The sequence below is a fragment of the Artibeus jamaicensis genome, unplaced genomic scaffold, assembly GCF_021234435.1.
Source record: "Artibeus jamaicensis isolate MK-2021 breed Jamaican fruit bat unplaced genomic scaffold, CSHL_Jam_final contig_464, whole genome shotgun sequence".
Taxonomy (NCBI): Eukaryota; Metazoa; Chordata; class Mammalia; order Chiroptera; family Phyllostomidae; genus Artibeus; species Artibeus jamaicensis.
The window spans coordinates 19,570,762-19,585,231 of NW_026521842.1; the positions used below are offsets into that span (position 1 = coordinate 19,570,762).

The 14,470-nt window shown below is 51.2% G+C and overlaps 1 protein-coding gene across 1 annotated transcript; it reads right to left on the reverse strand.

Moving 5' to 3' along the window:
• Positions 1 to 136: 136 nt before the first annotated feature.
• On the reverse strand, positions 137 to 6,980 carry CMTM3 (CKLF like MARVEL transmembrane domain containing 3). Its single transcript, XM_037162545.2, has 5 exons — positions 6,763 to 6,980; positions 3,658 to 3,813; positions 2,677 to 2,772; positions 2,185 to 2,305; positions 137 to 1,265 (listed from the first exon to the last, which is right to left on the reverse strand). The coding sequence occupies exons 1-5, from the start codon at positions 6,907 to 6,909 to the stop codon at positions 1,237 to 1,239; spliced, it is 549 nt and encodes a 182-aa protein (XP_037018440.2). The 5' UTR covers positions 6,910 to 6,980; the 3' UTR covers positions 137 to 1,236.
• Between the last annotated feature and the right edge of the window lie 7,490 nt (positions 6,981 to 14,470).

Sequence of the window (14,470 nt, forward strand, 5' to 3'; positions counted from 1 at the left end):
ATGGGGCCATGCTGCCCTGGGCAGTGCAAGTGGGTTTTCTTTTTCTGACCTGATCTTCATTGTATTCTCTTCTGTTACCATGTTGTCCCCTTACACCCTCCTCTCCCCAAGGTTTTTTCCAAACACACTCCAAGCAGGTAGTCAGTCTGGTTTAATTCATTTTGACTTTTTTCAGGAATAGGAGATTCACATGCAAGGGAAGAACAAAAGTTACAAACGTCCCCAAATGGGTCCAGAACTCTGGCTCATTTCACAAGGCCTCTTGGGTCACGGGAAATGCTATTTAAGAAGATGCTTTTGTGTAAAAAATATACAGAAAAGGTTACAAAGTCCCACTGGAGATATATACACAGCATATAGGTCCTTAGGCGAACACAGAAGGCACGTTCCACCTCTTGGGAGGTGGTCAGGAGACACGCTCTGGTGTCTAGGACATTGTCCTGGGGGTCCAGGAACCTGTCTCCTGCTGGCGGGTCCCCAGGGAAAGAGAAGCCATGGCTGGGCCTGCCCAGCCACCCAGGATGTTGTCCCTGCTGTTTCATCTTTGGGACCTGGTAAGCTGCTTTGCCAGCTTTTCTTTAAAATAGTCTTAGACCCAGAATAGTCAGGCCACCGAAGAAGACCTGGTTTCTGAGGCTGTGAGGTGTCAGTTAAGGGCAAAGGGCAATTTTCTCCCTGTTTAAAGAATGACGAGGGAAGTACTGCTCCTTGAACCAAAGCATCTTGGAAGGATCATTTTTGACAAAGTGCCTGGAACGAGCAGGGGCACCAAATGGGGACAAGTCACTGGGGCCAGGCGGGTTGGTGGTTGGCCCCTGGGTGGTTTCTGTCTTACTTGTGCCTCGTCCCATTACTCCCACCCACCCCCTCGGCGTGGGATATTCCTGTGATGGGGTAACAAGGCTCTGTCTGCTTTGTCCCTTTGTGCTTATTTTGGCAGAGGTTAAAGGGCTTATGTCTGTGGAACAGAGATGAGGAGTGGCTGACTATTCACGACGGCCTCCTGTGCGGAGTGGTTAGATACGCTAAGCCAAGGGCCGCCTCCTGTGTGCTGGGCTCAGAGGCGGCACCTGAAAGCTGCGAGGAGGCCCGCTCCATCAGCAACTCCTGCCGCTGCCCAAGAAGTCACGGCCTCCCTCGAAACACACCCGGTCCCCAGGCCATGCTCCGGCCAGCCGGTCCGAAGTGCAGGAGTGAGGGCGCACGTGGCTCAGGTTGCCCGGGCAGGGCAGCCCTTCAGTCGGAGTCAGAGTCAGAATTCTCTTCTGGAAGGGAAGTAAAGAGGGGCCTGGCAGGAGATTCCTGGCTGGTGGCACCCAGGAGCCATCTCTGGGGAGCTCCCAGCTCAAGCTCCTCCTGCTCTTGGTGGGTCTGCTTGGTGGGGGGGGGCCCAATGCCCTCTCCTCTGGGGCTCCATGTGCCCCAGTCTCCCTAAGTTCTCACTTGGGGTGCTAGGGTGGTACAGCTATACCCCAAGCCCACCCCACAACCCAGCAGGAAAATGAGGGAAAACTATTTCCCTTCAAGAAACTCAATATACTAGAAAATCAAGAAACCTTTCTTTTTGGCGGTTTTATACTTTTAGCCCTCCTGGCCCCATCCTTATTCTATATTGTGATCAGAAGTATGGTGTGGCTGTGTTGTCTGTCACAGATGGAAAACCAGCATCCAACTTGGAGCCTTTTTTCTTTTTCTTTTTTAACTTAGTTAATGGCACAACCACCATTCTGAGCTAAAGGATGGCTGCAGGGACCAGAATGTGTGTCATAACTCCCCTTGGATGTGCAAAGCAGAACAAGCCTGAACTTGCCTGGGTGCTGTGGGCCTTTAAGCCACAGGCAGGCCAGGCTGCAGGGGCCAGTGGCTGGCAGCAGGTGAAGGAACTTGGCTGGCTGCCTGCCTGGGTGCGTGTCAGGGACCATTTCACCAAGATGGAGGTGCTGGGCGTGCCCTCAGCTGGGCCTTCCTGGAAAGGCTGAGGCCCTGGGGAGCCCAGTGGGGACCGGCTCTATGATTAGTGCTGCGTGAAGGGATATGAGAACCAGGCTGTGAAAACACTTCCTGTTCGTGGGGAAAGAATAAAGGCTCCTGTTCCAGCCTCAAACCAGTCAAGGGTGTTCTCAGGGGAGAGCAGGGCCCCTGCCCTGATTGTTCTGGGTGGAAACCCTCAGGGTGGCCACTCACCTTCCGCCTTGTTGGCTGTGGTCTCGTCTGCAGAGCCTCCTTGTTTGAGGAATTTGGCCACATCATTAAAGATCAGGTAGAAGTCAATTGCAAACACAATGGTGGCAAAGAAGCCAAACACCTGTGGGTCACAGGACAGGGTGGACGAGATGGGTCATTAGGGGCTGGGAGTCCCTGGTCCAGGAGCAGCCACCTCAGCCCCACCACCTGGTTTCATTGGCTTGAATAAGCATCTTGGATTGGCAGGCACAGGCCCCTCCCATTAATGACCAATGGGAAAAGGAGCTATTAACTTGGCTGGCAAACAGCCTTTCAAAGCTCATGCAGAGTAGATCTCCAATAAGAGATTTTAGGGGGCCTAAGCAGGGACAAAAATATGCCCCAGATACTAAGCAAGTGTCTCAAGGGGCATAGGGGGCTTTAGGAAGGGTGGGATGAGCTTGAGGGGGCATCACTGGTCACCCCCTTCCCAGGGGAAAGGCAGCTACTCACCCCGGCTGCTTTGGAAGCCCCATCTGAGTATTTGGCGACAGCTGTGATGGAGATGGCAAAGTAGATGAGGGCTGCTGTGACACAGCGCAGGAAGTCCTGGGGAGAGAGACCTGGTCACACTGCCCTGAACTCCCTGGGGTGGGGATACAGCAGGGGACAGGCTCAGAAGCCTACCAGAGGGTAGAAAATGGCTGGAATCCCACTGTTTCCAGAGGAGGGTGGGTCCGGCAGCCAGGATACATGCCTGGCTCCTGGGTCCAGCATCTGCAGGGCTCCCACCCTGTCCTCCTGCTCCTGCTCCAGTGCCTCTTACAGACTACCAGCAGCCGAGGCTGCCATCCTCTGCCCGGGGGACAACGTACGGACCAGGCTGCAGCATGGCCTGTAGGGATCTGGCCCTGGGCCTCACTTTGCCACATACTTGCTGCAGATCCACTTAAGTATTATGGTGTCTGTTTACTTGACCCTAAAATGGGGATACAGTGGCTACAGCCCATCAGGAAAAATGCTGGATATGACCAGTGTTCAAGTACAGACTTGCTGTCCCTTTTCTCCGACCCATTCCATGTAGCAAAGTGTGAGACAGGGCTCTGGGCCCTCCCAGGTGATAAAACGAGTTGCCAGAGGGCTAGGATCTGGGTAAGTCCCGCAAATGCTCAGTTACCCTGCCCCACCCATTTGGAAGTGGCTTGAATTTCTGCGGGCTCATTCTTGCAGGCTCAGCTGGGAGCACCAGTGCCGCCTGGTGGCCAAGGGCAAGAATGCAGCCTGAGGTTCCCTGCCTCACAGAGGGACCCCAAGGTCCTGATCTGGTCACATGGCTTCCTGAATAGTAGGGCCCAGACTATCTGAAGCCAGGCCATCTTGCCTGGCTCCAACCAACAGCAAACAGCCCCTCCCTCGCACTGAAGAAAGGGCAGGGCCCAAACGCACAACTCTGATGGCCAGCTAGCTACTTCCCCTTGGGGCCCCAGCCCTCACCATCATGGGCCAGCATAAGCCCTGCCACTTGTCATTCAACTGCATGGCGTCAGCAAAGAGGAAGAAGAGGGCCAGCAGGAACTCCAGCAGGGGCGCAGTGAGGAAGGCAGATGCTGACGACGCCACATAGCAGACAAAGGTGATGAAGGAGAGACCCTGGTTGGAGTGGGGAGGGAAAAGTCAGAGCCCCTGTCCAGTGCCCCTCTAAGCTTCCCTGCAGTCAAGAGCAGAGGAGGTTTCGGTACAGGAGGCGACCTGTGCTCAGTCCCGAAGCTGCCAGCATTAGAATCTGTTCGTGAGGCCTGGGCTCATACACGTGTTGCCCTTGGTGTTTCTGGGCATGGCCCTGAATCCTGAACCCCATGCCAGCGCCCTGCCAGGACCCAGTCAGGAGGTCCCAGCCTGCCAGTGTCCTGCTCCCCAGGAGGCCACCCTCTGGGGCTGCTCACCCCCACCCTGACCCCAGCAGGCTCTGTGGCAGAACCCACCCAATTCAGAGGATGCCCAACAGGAGCTAATCAAACCTAAGAAGTCTCAGAGGCAGCCCACTAAGCAGGAACCAAATCCCCCCAAAATCACTCCCAACACACAAGATTTGTACTTTACACTGAAAGACAATAAATCTTATGTTTAATTAAGGATATGGATGCTGAAGTGCTTAGAGATGTAATGTACTGATATCTTCAATTTGCTCTTAACTCGTGGAGAAATAAGATGGATTGATAGGCTGATGGAGAGATAGGCAAGTATAACAACGTGGTAACAACTGTACAATCTAGGTGGTGGGTATCCGGGTGTTACCAGCATAACTCTTGCAGCTTTTGAATACATTTGCAATTTTTAGTAATAATATAAAATAAACCTCCAGGAGAGCAGTGTTGACACGGATGCCTTGGGCCCTGCTGGTCTGTGGGTGAGCTGCACTGAGGCCTCCAAGAGTGAAGATGTTCTCTGCAGCCCCGTCCGTACACCACGCACGTGTTGGAACTGATGCTGGCAGACCTGGGGAGCCCCCAGGCAGTCCTGCAGACTGGGTGCTGCAGAGCAGACCAGGTGACAGCGCCGGGTGTTGCGAGGGTGCCCCTGAGGCTTGGGGGATCTCCTGCAATCCTCACAACCATGTGCCAGGAGCTGCTCCCAGCCCACTTTACAGATAAGAAGACTGAGGTTCTCAGAGGTGAAGTGATGGCTCAGTGTCATGCAGCTATTAAGAGGACACCAGGATTTGAACCCAGGGCTGACTTGACCCCACACAGGCAACACCCACAGGGCAGGGCTTTTATCTGCCCTGGTTTCTGCACTGTGTCTGGGTCTGTACATGTCCATGGCTGAGCCCGGAGTGGGGCCCAGGGGCCTCAAGGGATACCCATGTGCCCCACAGGAAGCACTGTGGCCGCTTTAGGCAAACGAGCTACAGAGATCTCAGGGAGTCCCCAGGGCACTCACATCTGTTCTGAACGCAGCCATGAGGGTAGCTGAGTCAGACTTGAATAGAAACTAGGGCACGGAGGCAGCTAAGAGCCTGCTAGGGCCCCCCCCAGGGTCCCCAGGAAGGCAAGGCAGGGACCCTGACCCGGCCTGTCCACAGCTCCTGCGACACTTACTCTGTGGTGGGCTGTTTTTGCATCCCTCTCCTTCCTGTTCCCTGCCCCCCCCCCCCCCCCCCCCCGCCCGAAGCCTGATCCTGGGGATCCCCCTCTTGATCCCTGTTTCCTCATTCCTGGACTCCTGGTAGCCAGTTCCTCCCCCTTGCTGTCCAGTCAGCCTCCCCATTTGCTTGGGCCTGGGGGCAGGCATGACCTGGAGCAGCTCCCCTTGTGACTTCAGTGCTCATCCTCCTTCCTGCTCCTGGTCCTGCCAGACTGAGATTCCTGACACCCACCTATGCCCTGACCTCCTCTGTGCTCTGGCCAGCTACCCCTTGACCTAAGAGGGGGGCCTGAGTGCGGTGGGTTTGCGGTACCCTCAGTGGGTGGTGTATTCAAGGCTTCTCCCCAAAAGTAGTTCCCATCAATCTCTTGGGTGGGGCTGGGGTGGCCAACCGGGAGGCGACCCCTGGAAGTGAGGACTGTTGGTGGGTCCTGGCGCCTCACTTGGGAGTTGGGCAGGTCCTAGGCTGCCCACCTCTGGGCTGATCCCAGGCACAGCAAAGGTGACAGAGACACCAACTGCCCCCTGAGGTCAAGGCAGAGTCCTCCTTCCTCTGACCCCCGCCCCTCTCAGTCCTTGCTGTCACCTGGCTCTCATTTCATCCACTTGTCAAATCCCCTAGGGTGCTCTGGCCTCAACTTTCTTGTCTGCAAAGTGGGAATGAAGACAGGGGCTGTCAAGTTAATGGGGATCTAAGTAATAAATGTCCCTCCCTCATCCCGTGTCCCCTCTGCATAGTGTCCTCCTCTTCCCTCCACCCAGGCCCAGAACGAGCCCCCACCGGACAAGCGGACAGTGCGGGAGTTTTCGCAGTGTCCGGAGGACAAAGGCCTGACTGGCCAGGGTGGGGGGTGCGGGAAGGAAGAGCTCAGTGGGGGCGGGGCGGCTGGATCCCGACCAGGAAGGGGAGGAGGGGGATGAAGTCACCACGCTGACGCTGGGCTCCGGCCCCCGTCCCTCGGCCTGTGTCCCCCCCACAGTGCTGCTTGGCCTCACCCAATCCCGGGGGCTCCTCTCCCCACTCTTTGCTGTCCCCACCCCAGTTGGATGGACTCCACTCCGGCCTCCGCCCTGCAGCTCGTGGCCCAGCTGGCCCTCCCTGCACCCCGGAAAGCGGGCAAGGGCATCCCTACCCGGGGGTCGTGAAGGGCGGAGGGGTTGATTCCTCCAGGCGCCCAGAGAGGGCAGAGGCGCCCGAGGTCACACAGTGCCGGGCTGCATTTCCAGGAGCCCAGGACCCCTCTCCAGGCTTCCCCCAGCTTTGCACTAGCGTGTTGAAGACCCGGGAAGTCGGTTCAGGCCCCGCCTTGCCTCTGACCCGCGCGCTGAGCTTAAGCGAGTCAGTCCGAACCGTGGGCAAGTTTGCCCACTGGACTGGGCCTCCAGAGGGGTCGGCCGAGCGCGTTCCGAGGCGCCGCCTAGGGGGCCCGCGGGAGGGGGCCGCGCTGCACTCACCGACTCCGCCAGCAGGAGGCGGCCTTTGAGCGAGCAGAGAAAGGCGCGCGCGGGCAGGAGGGCTCGGAGCCCGGGGACCGCCGCGCCAGACTGGGAGCGGCCGGAGGGCTCGGGGTCCGGGTCGGGGTCCGGGTCGGGGGGCCACATGACGGCGACAAGAACAAAGCTCGGTCTTGCTCCCTCACGCCCCGCACCCAGGAGGGAAGCGGAAACCCAGACTGTGCGGAAGGAGTGAAAAGCTAGGCGAGCTCGGCGCAGGGGCGCATCCCCCCCGCCGCCCCGCCCCCGCCCCGCCCCTCCCCTCCCCTCCTCCTGCCCCCTCCTCCGCTCCCACCTCCCCCTCTTCCGCCCTCATTCCTTCGCCTCCCCTCCTCCCCTCGGACCCCGGCTGCCCCGGTCTGGGGCTTCCGCACACCCCTCACATTCTCCTCGCACCCCTATCCAGGAAGCTCGAGACCTCCTCTTTGCCACCCCCGAACACCCCGTCGGAGCTGCCACCCGTCCGTCCTTGCCCAGAAGGGTTGCTTTACACTCCGTCGAGCTCCGTGCCCGGGCACAGAACTGGAACCCCGGACCCTGGCGTCCAAACTGTGGCAGCTCCCCACCCCGCTCTTTTTCTCCCTGGGCCTTTCCGCCTCGCTTCGCCCCCATTTATTCCGGGCGGGTGCCCAGGCACACACCTCACAGCCTACACACAACACGGCACAGCACAACCCCGCCCGCGCGCACGCACGTCTTCAGGGCGTCGCTTCAGTGTGTCCAAGGCCAGCCCGTGACACTCTCGCGCCTCCGCGAGGGGCGCTGACGCCCCTCCCCCAGGGCCAGAGCCAGGCCAGAGCCCTGGGGGTTGTCCTTTTTCTCCACATCCTCGCCACGAAAGCCGCCCGTCTTCATCTGCTAAACTTTCTTTCATCTCCGCCCACTTCCCACCACTACCAAGGCGTCCACTAGATCCCAGGCCACTCCTCCCTCCTCCCCACACTGTTCCGAGGAAGCAGAACTCTGCTCTACTTCACTTGGCATCGAAGGGATCCTCAGTCACGGTCGCCTCCGTCTCCTCACCCGAAAAGGTCTGGGAGTTTCCCACCTTGGTCAGGGTCCTAGTATAGGGCGAAACATAACCCCCTTGCTGCCCTCTCCTCTGTCTCTCTCACCCATCTGCCTTCTCACAGTTTCTTACACAAACCAGGCTCCTTCTGCGGCGGAGCTTTGCATCAGCAGTCTGCCCCCTCTGCTTGGAGTGCGCTTTCTCCTCCCTCTTTAGTCTTCTGTGCTCATAATGCGGCATCACCTCCTCAGGGAAGACCTCGCCGGCCTTTCCAGCTAGGTAAGAGGCATTCATTCATTCATTCATTCACTCATTCATTCAACAGCAGGGCTAGAAGCCCAAGATGCAGAGACTCCCCAGCTTATTTTGGGGGTGTGGGTGAACACTAAATGTGTCCAGAGAGTTCTGAATAAGTTGATTGCTGGTGATGGATGTCTGGCCGGTTCAGAGGGCCACCAGGCAGCCTGTGTGTCAGAAAGGATTGAGCTAAGGGACAGCAGGAGGAGGCAGATTGTGGAGACCCAGGCCCTGGTGTTTGGGATTTACCCCAAATTCCCTGGGAGGAGGCCAGATGGGGGTTGGAACGGAGGGACCACCTTGTTCTAATCTGTTCATTAAAATGTGGCTCAAAACTGCAACTCAAATAATAAAATAACCGAATTTTTAAAAGGGGCCAAGTATTTGAACAAACAATTCAACAAAGACGTATGAGCCCCCGATAAGCACATGAAAAAGACGCTCAACATCATGACAGCTAGACATGCAAATTAAGGTCACAATGAAGTACTACTCTACACCCATTACAATGGCCTAATAAAAAGGGATGCTACTGTTTAAGCGCTGGTGAGGATGTATAGCCAGCCGATGGAGATCTCGCTCACAGCTGATGGGGTGGAGATTGTTACAGCCACTTGGGGAAACAGTTTAGCCACTTTTGAAAAAGTTAAACAGAGGCCTGCCATACGACCCAGTCATTTTACTTGTAGGGATTTACCCAAGAGAAATGAAAGCGCATGTTCATACCAAGGCTTGTACACGAGTGGGCACAGCTGTAATTTTAACAGCTTACTGTGGAAATCACCTGCTGGTTCAACAGGGGAAAGGATGAACTAATGGTAGGACATCCACATGAGAGAAAGCTTCTCAGAAATAAAAAGGGATACATCACTGATAAATGGAACAACATGGGTGCATTTTGTAGATACGATGTTGAAAGAAAGGAGCCAGCCACAAAGGGTACGACGTACTATGATTCCATTTTCATGCTAGAATGGGTGAAACTGGGCTGCGGTGACAGAAATCAGACCGGTGGTTACCTGAGGTGGGTGGGGCAGGAGGGAACTTTCTGGGGTACTGGGAATTCTTTATTTTGACTGGAGCTGTGGTTCCACGGGGACATACATTTGTCAAAACACTTCAGACTGTACGTGGGTGCATTTTATCTCATGTAATTGATATCTCAATTCTCAGACAGCATACAAAAAGAAAATATGGTGACAGGCAGGAGTGGCAGAGAGGGCCCAGGGAGAGGGCAGGGACACCCTGGTGAGTGCCCCTGCTTGAGGTGACTAGGCACCCGGGTCCACTGTCCGTCCTCCCACAGGCTGTGGGCTCCCTGGGGGACCAGCCCCAGCCCAGCACCTGTCACACAGGGTGGCACCAGGAACAGAGGAGGGTGGCTCTATTCCTTTCACATTCCTTGTGTAAGGCACAGTTTATTCTTTGGGTTATAACGCACTCCTTCCTATAGGGCTTCCTTTTATTGGTTGTTGTTCCACCTTTGGCCATTAGGTGGGCCCCTGTCTAGCTAACTTACTCCCCCCCATTTCCTTATTTCCTGACCCTATGCTTCAGGTTCACTTTGTATTCTCCCCATTCTGGCTCTAGAATTAGCCAATTCTCCAAGACCCTCTGGTGCATTTTATTGAAGAATGGTATTTAGAAACTAGAATCTCTCCTGGCACTTTTAATTTGCATTTTTCTAGTTATGAGTGGCACAAGCACTTAAAAAAAAAGTATTTGAGAGCCATTTGCATTTACTTTTCTGAGAATAGACTTTTCACATCATTTATTTTTTCCTATTAATTTTTTAAGTTGATACCTAAGAACACATATACAAGAAATTAGTCCTTTTTCTGAAATGCTATATTTTTTCCTGATATGTCTCTTTCATTTTGTGTCTTTACCACACAATTTTTTTCTTTTAGAACTTGCTGTTTTCCTCTTTTAATCTATAAACATTGTAAATGACAGTAGTGGTTTTCCTAATTCTCACCATCCTCACATTTGTGGGATGTGCCTTTCTTGTTCAGGGTGTCTGCTCTTTTGCTAAACATCTGCATTTATATTGATAGTATTTTATTTATTTATTTATTTTAATTAAATGTATTTTTATTTTATTGATTATGCCATTACATTTGTTCTATTTCCCTCCTTTGTTCCCTTCCACCCTGCATACCCCTCCCCCACCATCCTCCCTTTTAGTTCAGGATCACATGTCTCAAGTTTTTTACATTCTATATTTCCCCTACTATTCTTACCACCCCCCCATCTATTTTCTATCTACGATCTATGCTACTTATTTTCTGTACCTTCTCTCCCCTTCTCCTTCTCCTTCTCCCACTCCCCTGTTGCTAACCCTCCTTAAGATCTTCATTTCTATGTTTCCACTCCTGATCTAGCTGTCCTTTTAGTTTGCTTTTGTTTTAGGTGTGGTTGTTAATAACTGTGAGTTTGCTGTCCTTTCACTGTTCATCTTTTTTTAACTTCTCTTTCTTAGGTAAGTCCCTTTAACATTTCATATAATAAGGGCTTGGTGATGATGAACTCCTTGAATTTGATCTTATCTGAGAAGCACTTTATCTGTCCTTCCATTCTAAATGAAAGTTTTTCTGGATAGAGTAATCTTGGTTGTAGGTCTTTGGATTTCATGATTTGGAATACTTCTTTCCAGCCCCTTCTTGCCTGTAAGGTCTCTTTTGAGAAATCTGCTGACAGTCTGATGGGGACTCCTTTGTAGGTGACTGTCCCCTTATCTCTTGCTGCTTCTAGGATTCTCTCCTTCATTTTAATCTTGGCTAATGTAATTATGATGTGCCTTGGTGTGTTTCTTCTTGGGTCCAACTTCTTTGGGACTCTCTGAGCTTCCTGGATTTCCTGGAAGTCTATTGCCTTTGCCAGATTGGGGAAATTCTCCTTTATTATTTGTTCAAATGCGTTTTCCACTGGTGGCTGTGCCTTTCCCCCTTCTGGTACCCCTATAATTCAGATGTTGGAGTGTTTAAAGATGTCCTGGAGGTTCCTAAGCCTCTCCTCATTTTTTTGAATTCTTGCTTCTTCACTCTTTTCTGTTTGGCCATTATTTGCTTTCTTCTGGTCTACTCCATTGATTTGAGACCCAGTTTCCTTTTCATCGCTATTGATCTCCTGTGTAATTCCATTCATTTCAATTAGTTTAGCCTTCATATGTATATCTAATTTGTGGCTATAATCAACCAGTTCTGTGAGGATCCTGATCACCAGTGTTTTAAACTGTTCGTCTGAGAGTTTTGCTATTTCTTCATCGCTTAGATTTATAGGCTCTGGGGCTTTGAGATCTTCTTGAGCCATTTTGTTCTGTTCACTCCTGTTAAGTACGAGGAGGGGAGCCTTGGACTCCCAGGTCGCTGGGTTGTGACGCTATATGTGGGGGCGTGGTCAGAGTGGGGAAATGGCGGCCCCCTCTGCTGTTTCTTGCAGGTGGGTGAGGAGCAGAGCCTAAGGTGGTTCACCAGGGCAGGGCTACTTAGGTCGCTGGGTTATGACGCTGTATGTGGAGGCGGGGTCAGAGCGGGGAAATGGCGGTGCCCTCTGCTGCCGCTCGCCACTGGGGCCTGCTGGGTCTCGTCCAATGGCCCACTCCCTCGCTTGTCTATCCACGCATGGATGCGAGACCACAGTCAACCCGCAGCCCTGCTCCCTGGCTGTTTCCCGTGGTCACTCGCTGAGTTGCCCACCAGGTCCAACCCTGTGCCTGGATTCCGAGCGCCTGAGTCCGTCTGACCGAGTTTTCCTGTGCAACCGTGCTCCGCCAGCTGCTGGTTTCACCCCTCTTACCGGTCAGGCTGAAGAATTTGTTGTTATCAGACTTCCAAAAAGTTCAATTTTCTATGTTCTGGCTGTGTTTTCTGTTGCTAATATTCAGTTGTCTCTAAACTTGGTTGTGTGAGGAAGCACTGCGTCACCACCTGTGCCTCCATCTTGGCGGAAGTCCAATTTTTTCTATACTTTTGTGGTTAGAAATAATAAAATTTAGGATTCTACACAAAAAATTATTAAAATTCTTTAATTTTTATTATTTCTAACCACAAAAACCAAGAACGGCACACAAAATTTCCAATTTTATTATTTATTTTGTTCAGAGAATAGTTCTATATGTTCTGCTTTTTGGAATTTTTGAGATTTTCTTTGTGTTCTAATAGTTGATATATTTATCTATGTATCATATGTATCATTAATTATGTAATTTTAACCCTCCGTATACTTATGCTTTTTTCACTTGATGACTTAACTTACTAAAACATGTGTACAGGGCAGGGCAAAAGTAGGTTTGCAGTTGTTAGTGGGTGAAACAGAGTTTATGCTTGTGTTATTATTTATTTATTGTATTATTTTCCGTAAGAACAACTATCAACCTACCTTCTCCCCACTGTGTATTAAAGCAACTCACTAAGGTTTTAGGTGTATTACTGAGTCTCTGCATTTCTAATAGTTTTTTTTTTTTGAGGCTCTGGTGTTTAGGTGTATAAAAGTTAACATATATTTTGTTCAGGAGAGTATAGCAATTAAGAGCATAAGCTCTGGGTTTAAAATGTAAACTTCTGCTAATTTAACTTCTGCTATTTTAACTTCTTGTTTTCAGTTTCTCCATCCACGAAACAAGGATAATGACATTACCTAAGTCATGATTATTGTTAAGGATTAAGTGAGCTAATATATAAATATCTTAGGACAATGCCTGGCACATAAGTTTTTATTAACTTAAGTTTTTATTAACTTAATAGAACATCTTCTTCCTATCTTTGAATTCTATTTAATATTAATTTCACCACCCCTACTTTCTATTTGTTAGCATTAGTCTGGAATATCTTTTCTACGTGTTTCTCATATAAGCTCTTAATTCTGTAATTATCTAAGTACAACGTCAGTTTCACAAATTTGATGTGTTTTCATGTTTGTTCAAAATATTTTCTAATTTCTTTTGAGACTTTACTTTTGACCCACAGATTAGTTGGCAGAGTGATATTGAATTTCTAAACGTTTGGAGATTTTTCAATTATTTGTTATTAATTTTCAGCTTAATTCTGTTATGGTCAGAGAACATACTTTGTATGATTTAAATTCCTTTAGATTTATTGGAGTTTGTGTTAGGATTCAGGGTATGGTTTTTGGACCTCCTGGATCTGTCTTCCCTGTTTCTCTTCATTTCTTCTAAAAAAGTCTTCTCGTCTTTTGGGTTTCCTGGACTTGATTTTCCAAGGTCATTAATTGTCCATTCTATTATTCAACTTTTCTGTTAAAACTGAAAATCTTTGTCATAGTCTCCCTTGTTGTTCCCCTCCTCACCCCGGCCCGTTGTTAGCTTATTGCCCATTTTTACAGTCTCTCTGGTTTTAAAGACACACTATCCATCTTTATTCTGAACGTTCTAGTTAGGATTTTTTAGAATCTGCATTTTGACCAGATCCGTAGGTGATAACACCCCTCTCCTGCCCATTCCGTCCCTGTGCCTGGCGGATACTCACCTCCTGTAGTTTTGCTCTGAATGGGCATCTGCCTGTAGTCTATGGTGGCCGGGTATGGCCCCGTCTCAGTCCCCTTCTCAGCATAACAGGTGGCTGCCTGGAGCCTTGGTCAGCTCTCACCTGCCCCACTTCACGCCTGCCCAGCCTGGGTGTGGAGAAACTGCCCACTTCACATTGCTGCCCTCCTGGGGGGCAGGAGTGGCTGCACAAAGGGGGTTAGCAAGGCCCACCCTCTTCCAGTGGCTTCTGAGCACAGTCACATTTACGTTCTTAGGTGAAATTTGCGGACAATGAAATGCACGGATCTTAAGTACACAGTTATCTGTTTGACGGATGTGTGCACCTGTGTAACCAGTCCCCCCAGTGAAGGTATAAGACATTCCCACGCCCCCTCTCATGCTCCTTTGTGATCAAGCCCGGTCCTCCACCTCCGCATGTAACCACTGTTTTCATTTCTTTCACTGCATCTCCCCCTGTGCTTGAACTTCATAGTCGTGGGATCACATGGCATGACCTCCTTTTGGGTCTGATTTCTCTCACTCAGGACTCTGCGAGGTTCGTCGTTATGAACCGTTTATCACCATGCGCCGTCTAGTGCCAGGAGCTTGTTTTTATTGCTGAGCACAGTCTATTGTGGGAATGTAGCCCAGTGTGTCTCCTTTTAAACATTCGGACTCTTTTTAGCTTTTTTGGCTGCAGTGAACATTCTAGTACATCATTCCTCTTGGCTAAATATCTAGGAGGGGAATTGTGGGTCCTACGGCAGGATAGTATACATTTTTTAAAGTTTTTTTTTTTCCCCCCCTAGAATGTGAATCCCTGTAAGTATTCCCTTTTGGTAGGGTTGCCTCACCCAGCATGGCCAGCAGGGGGTGGT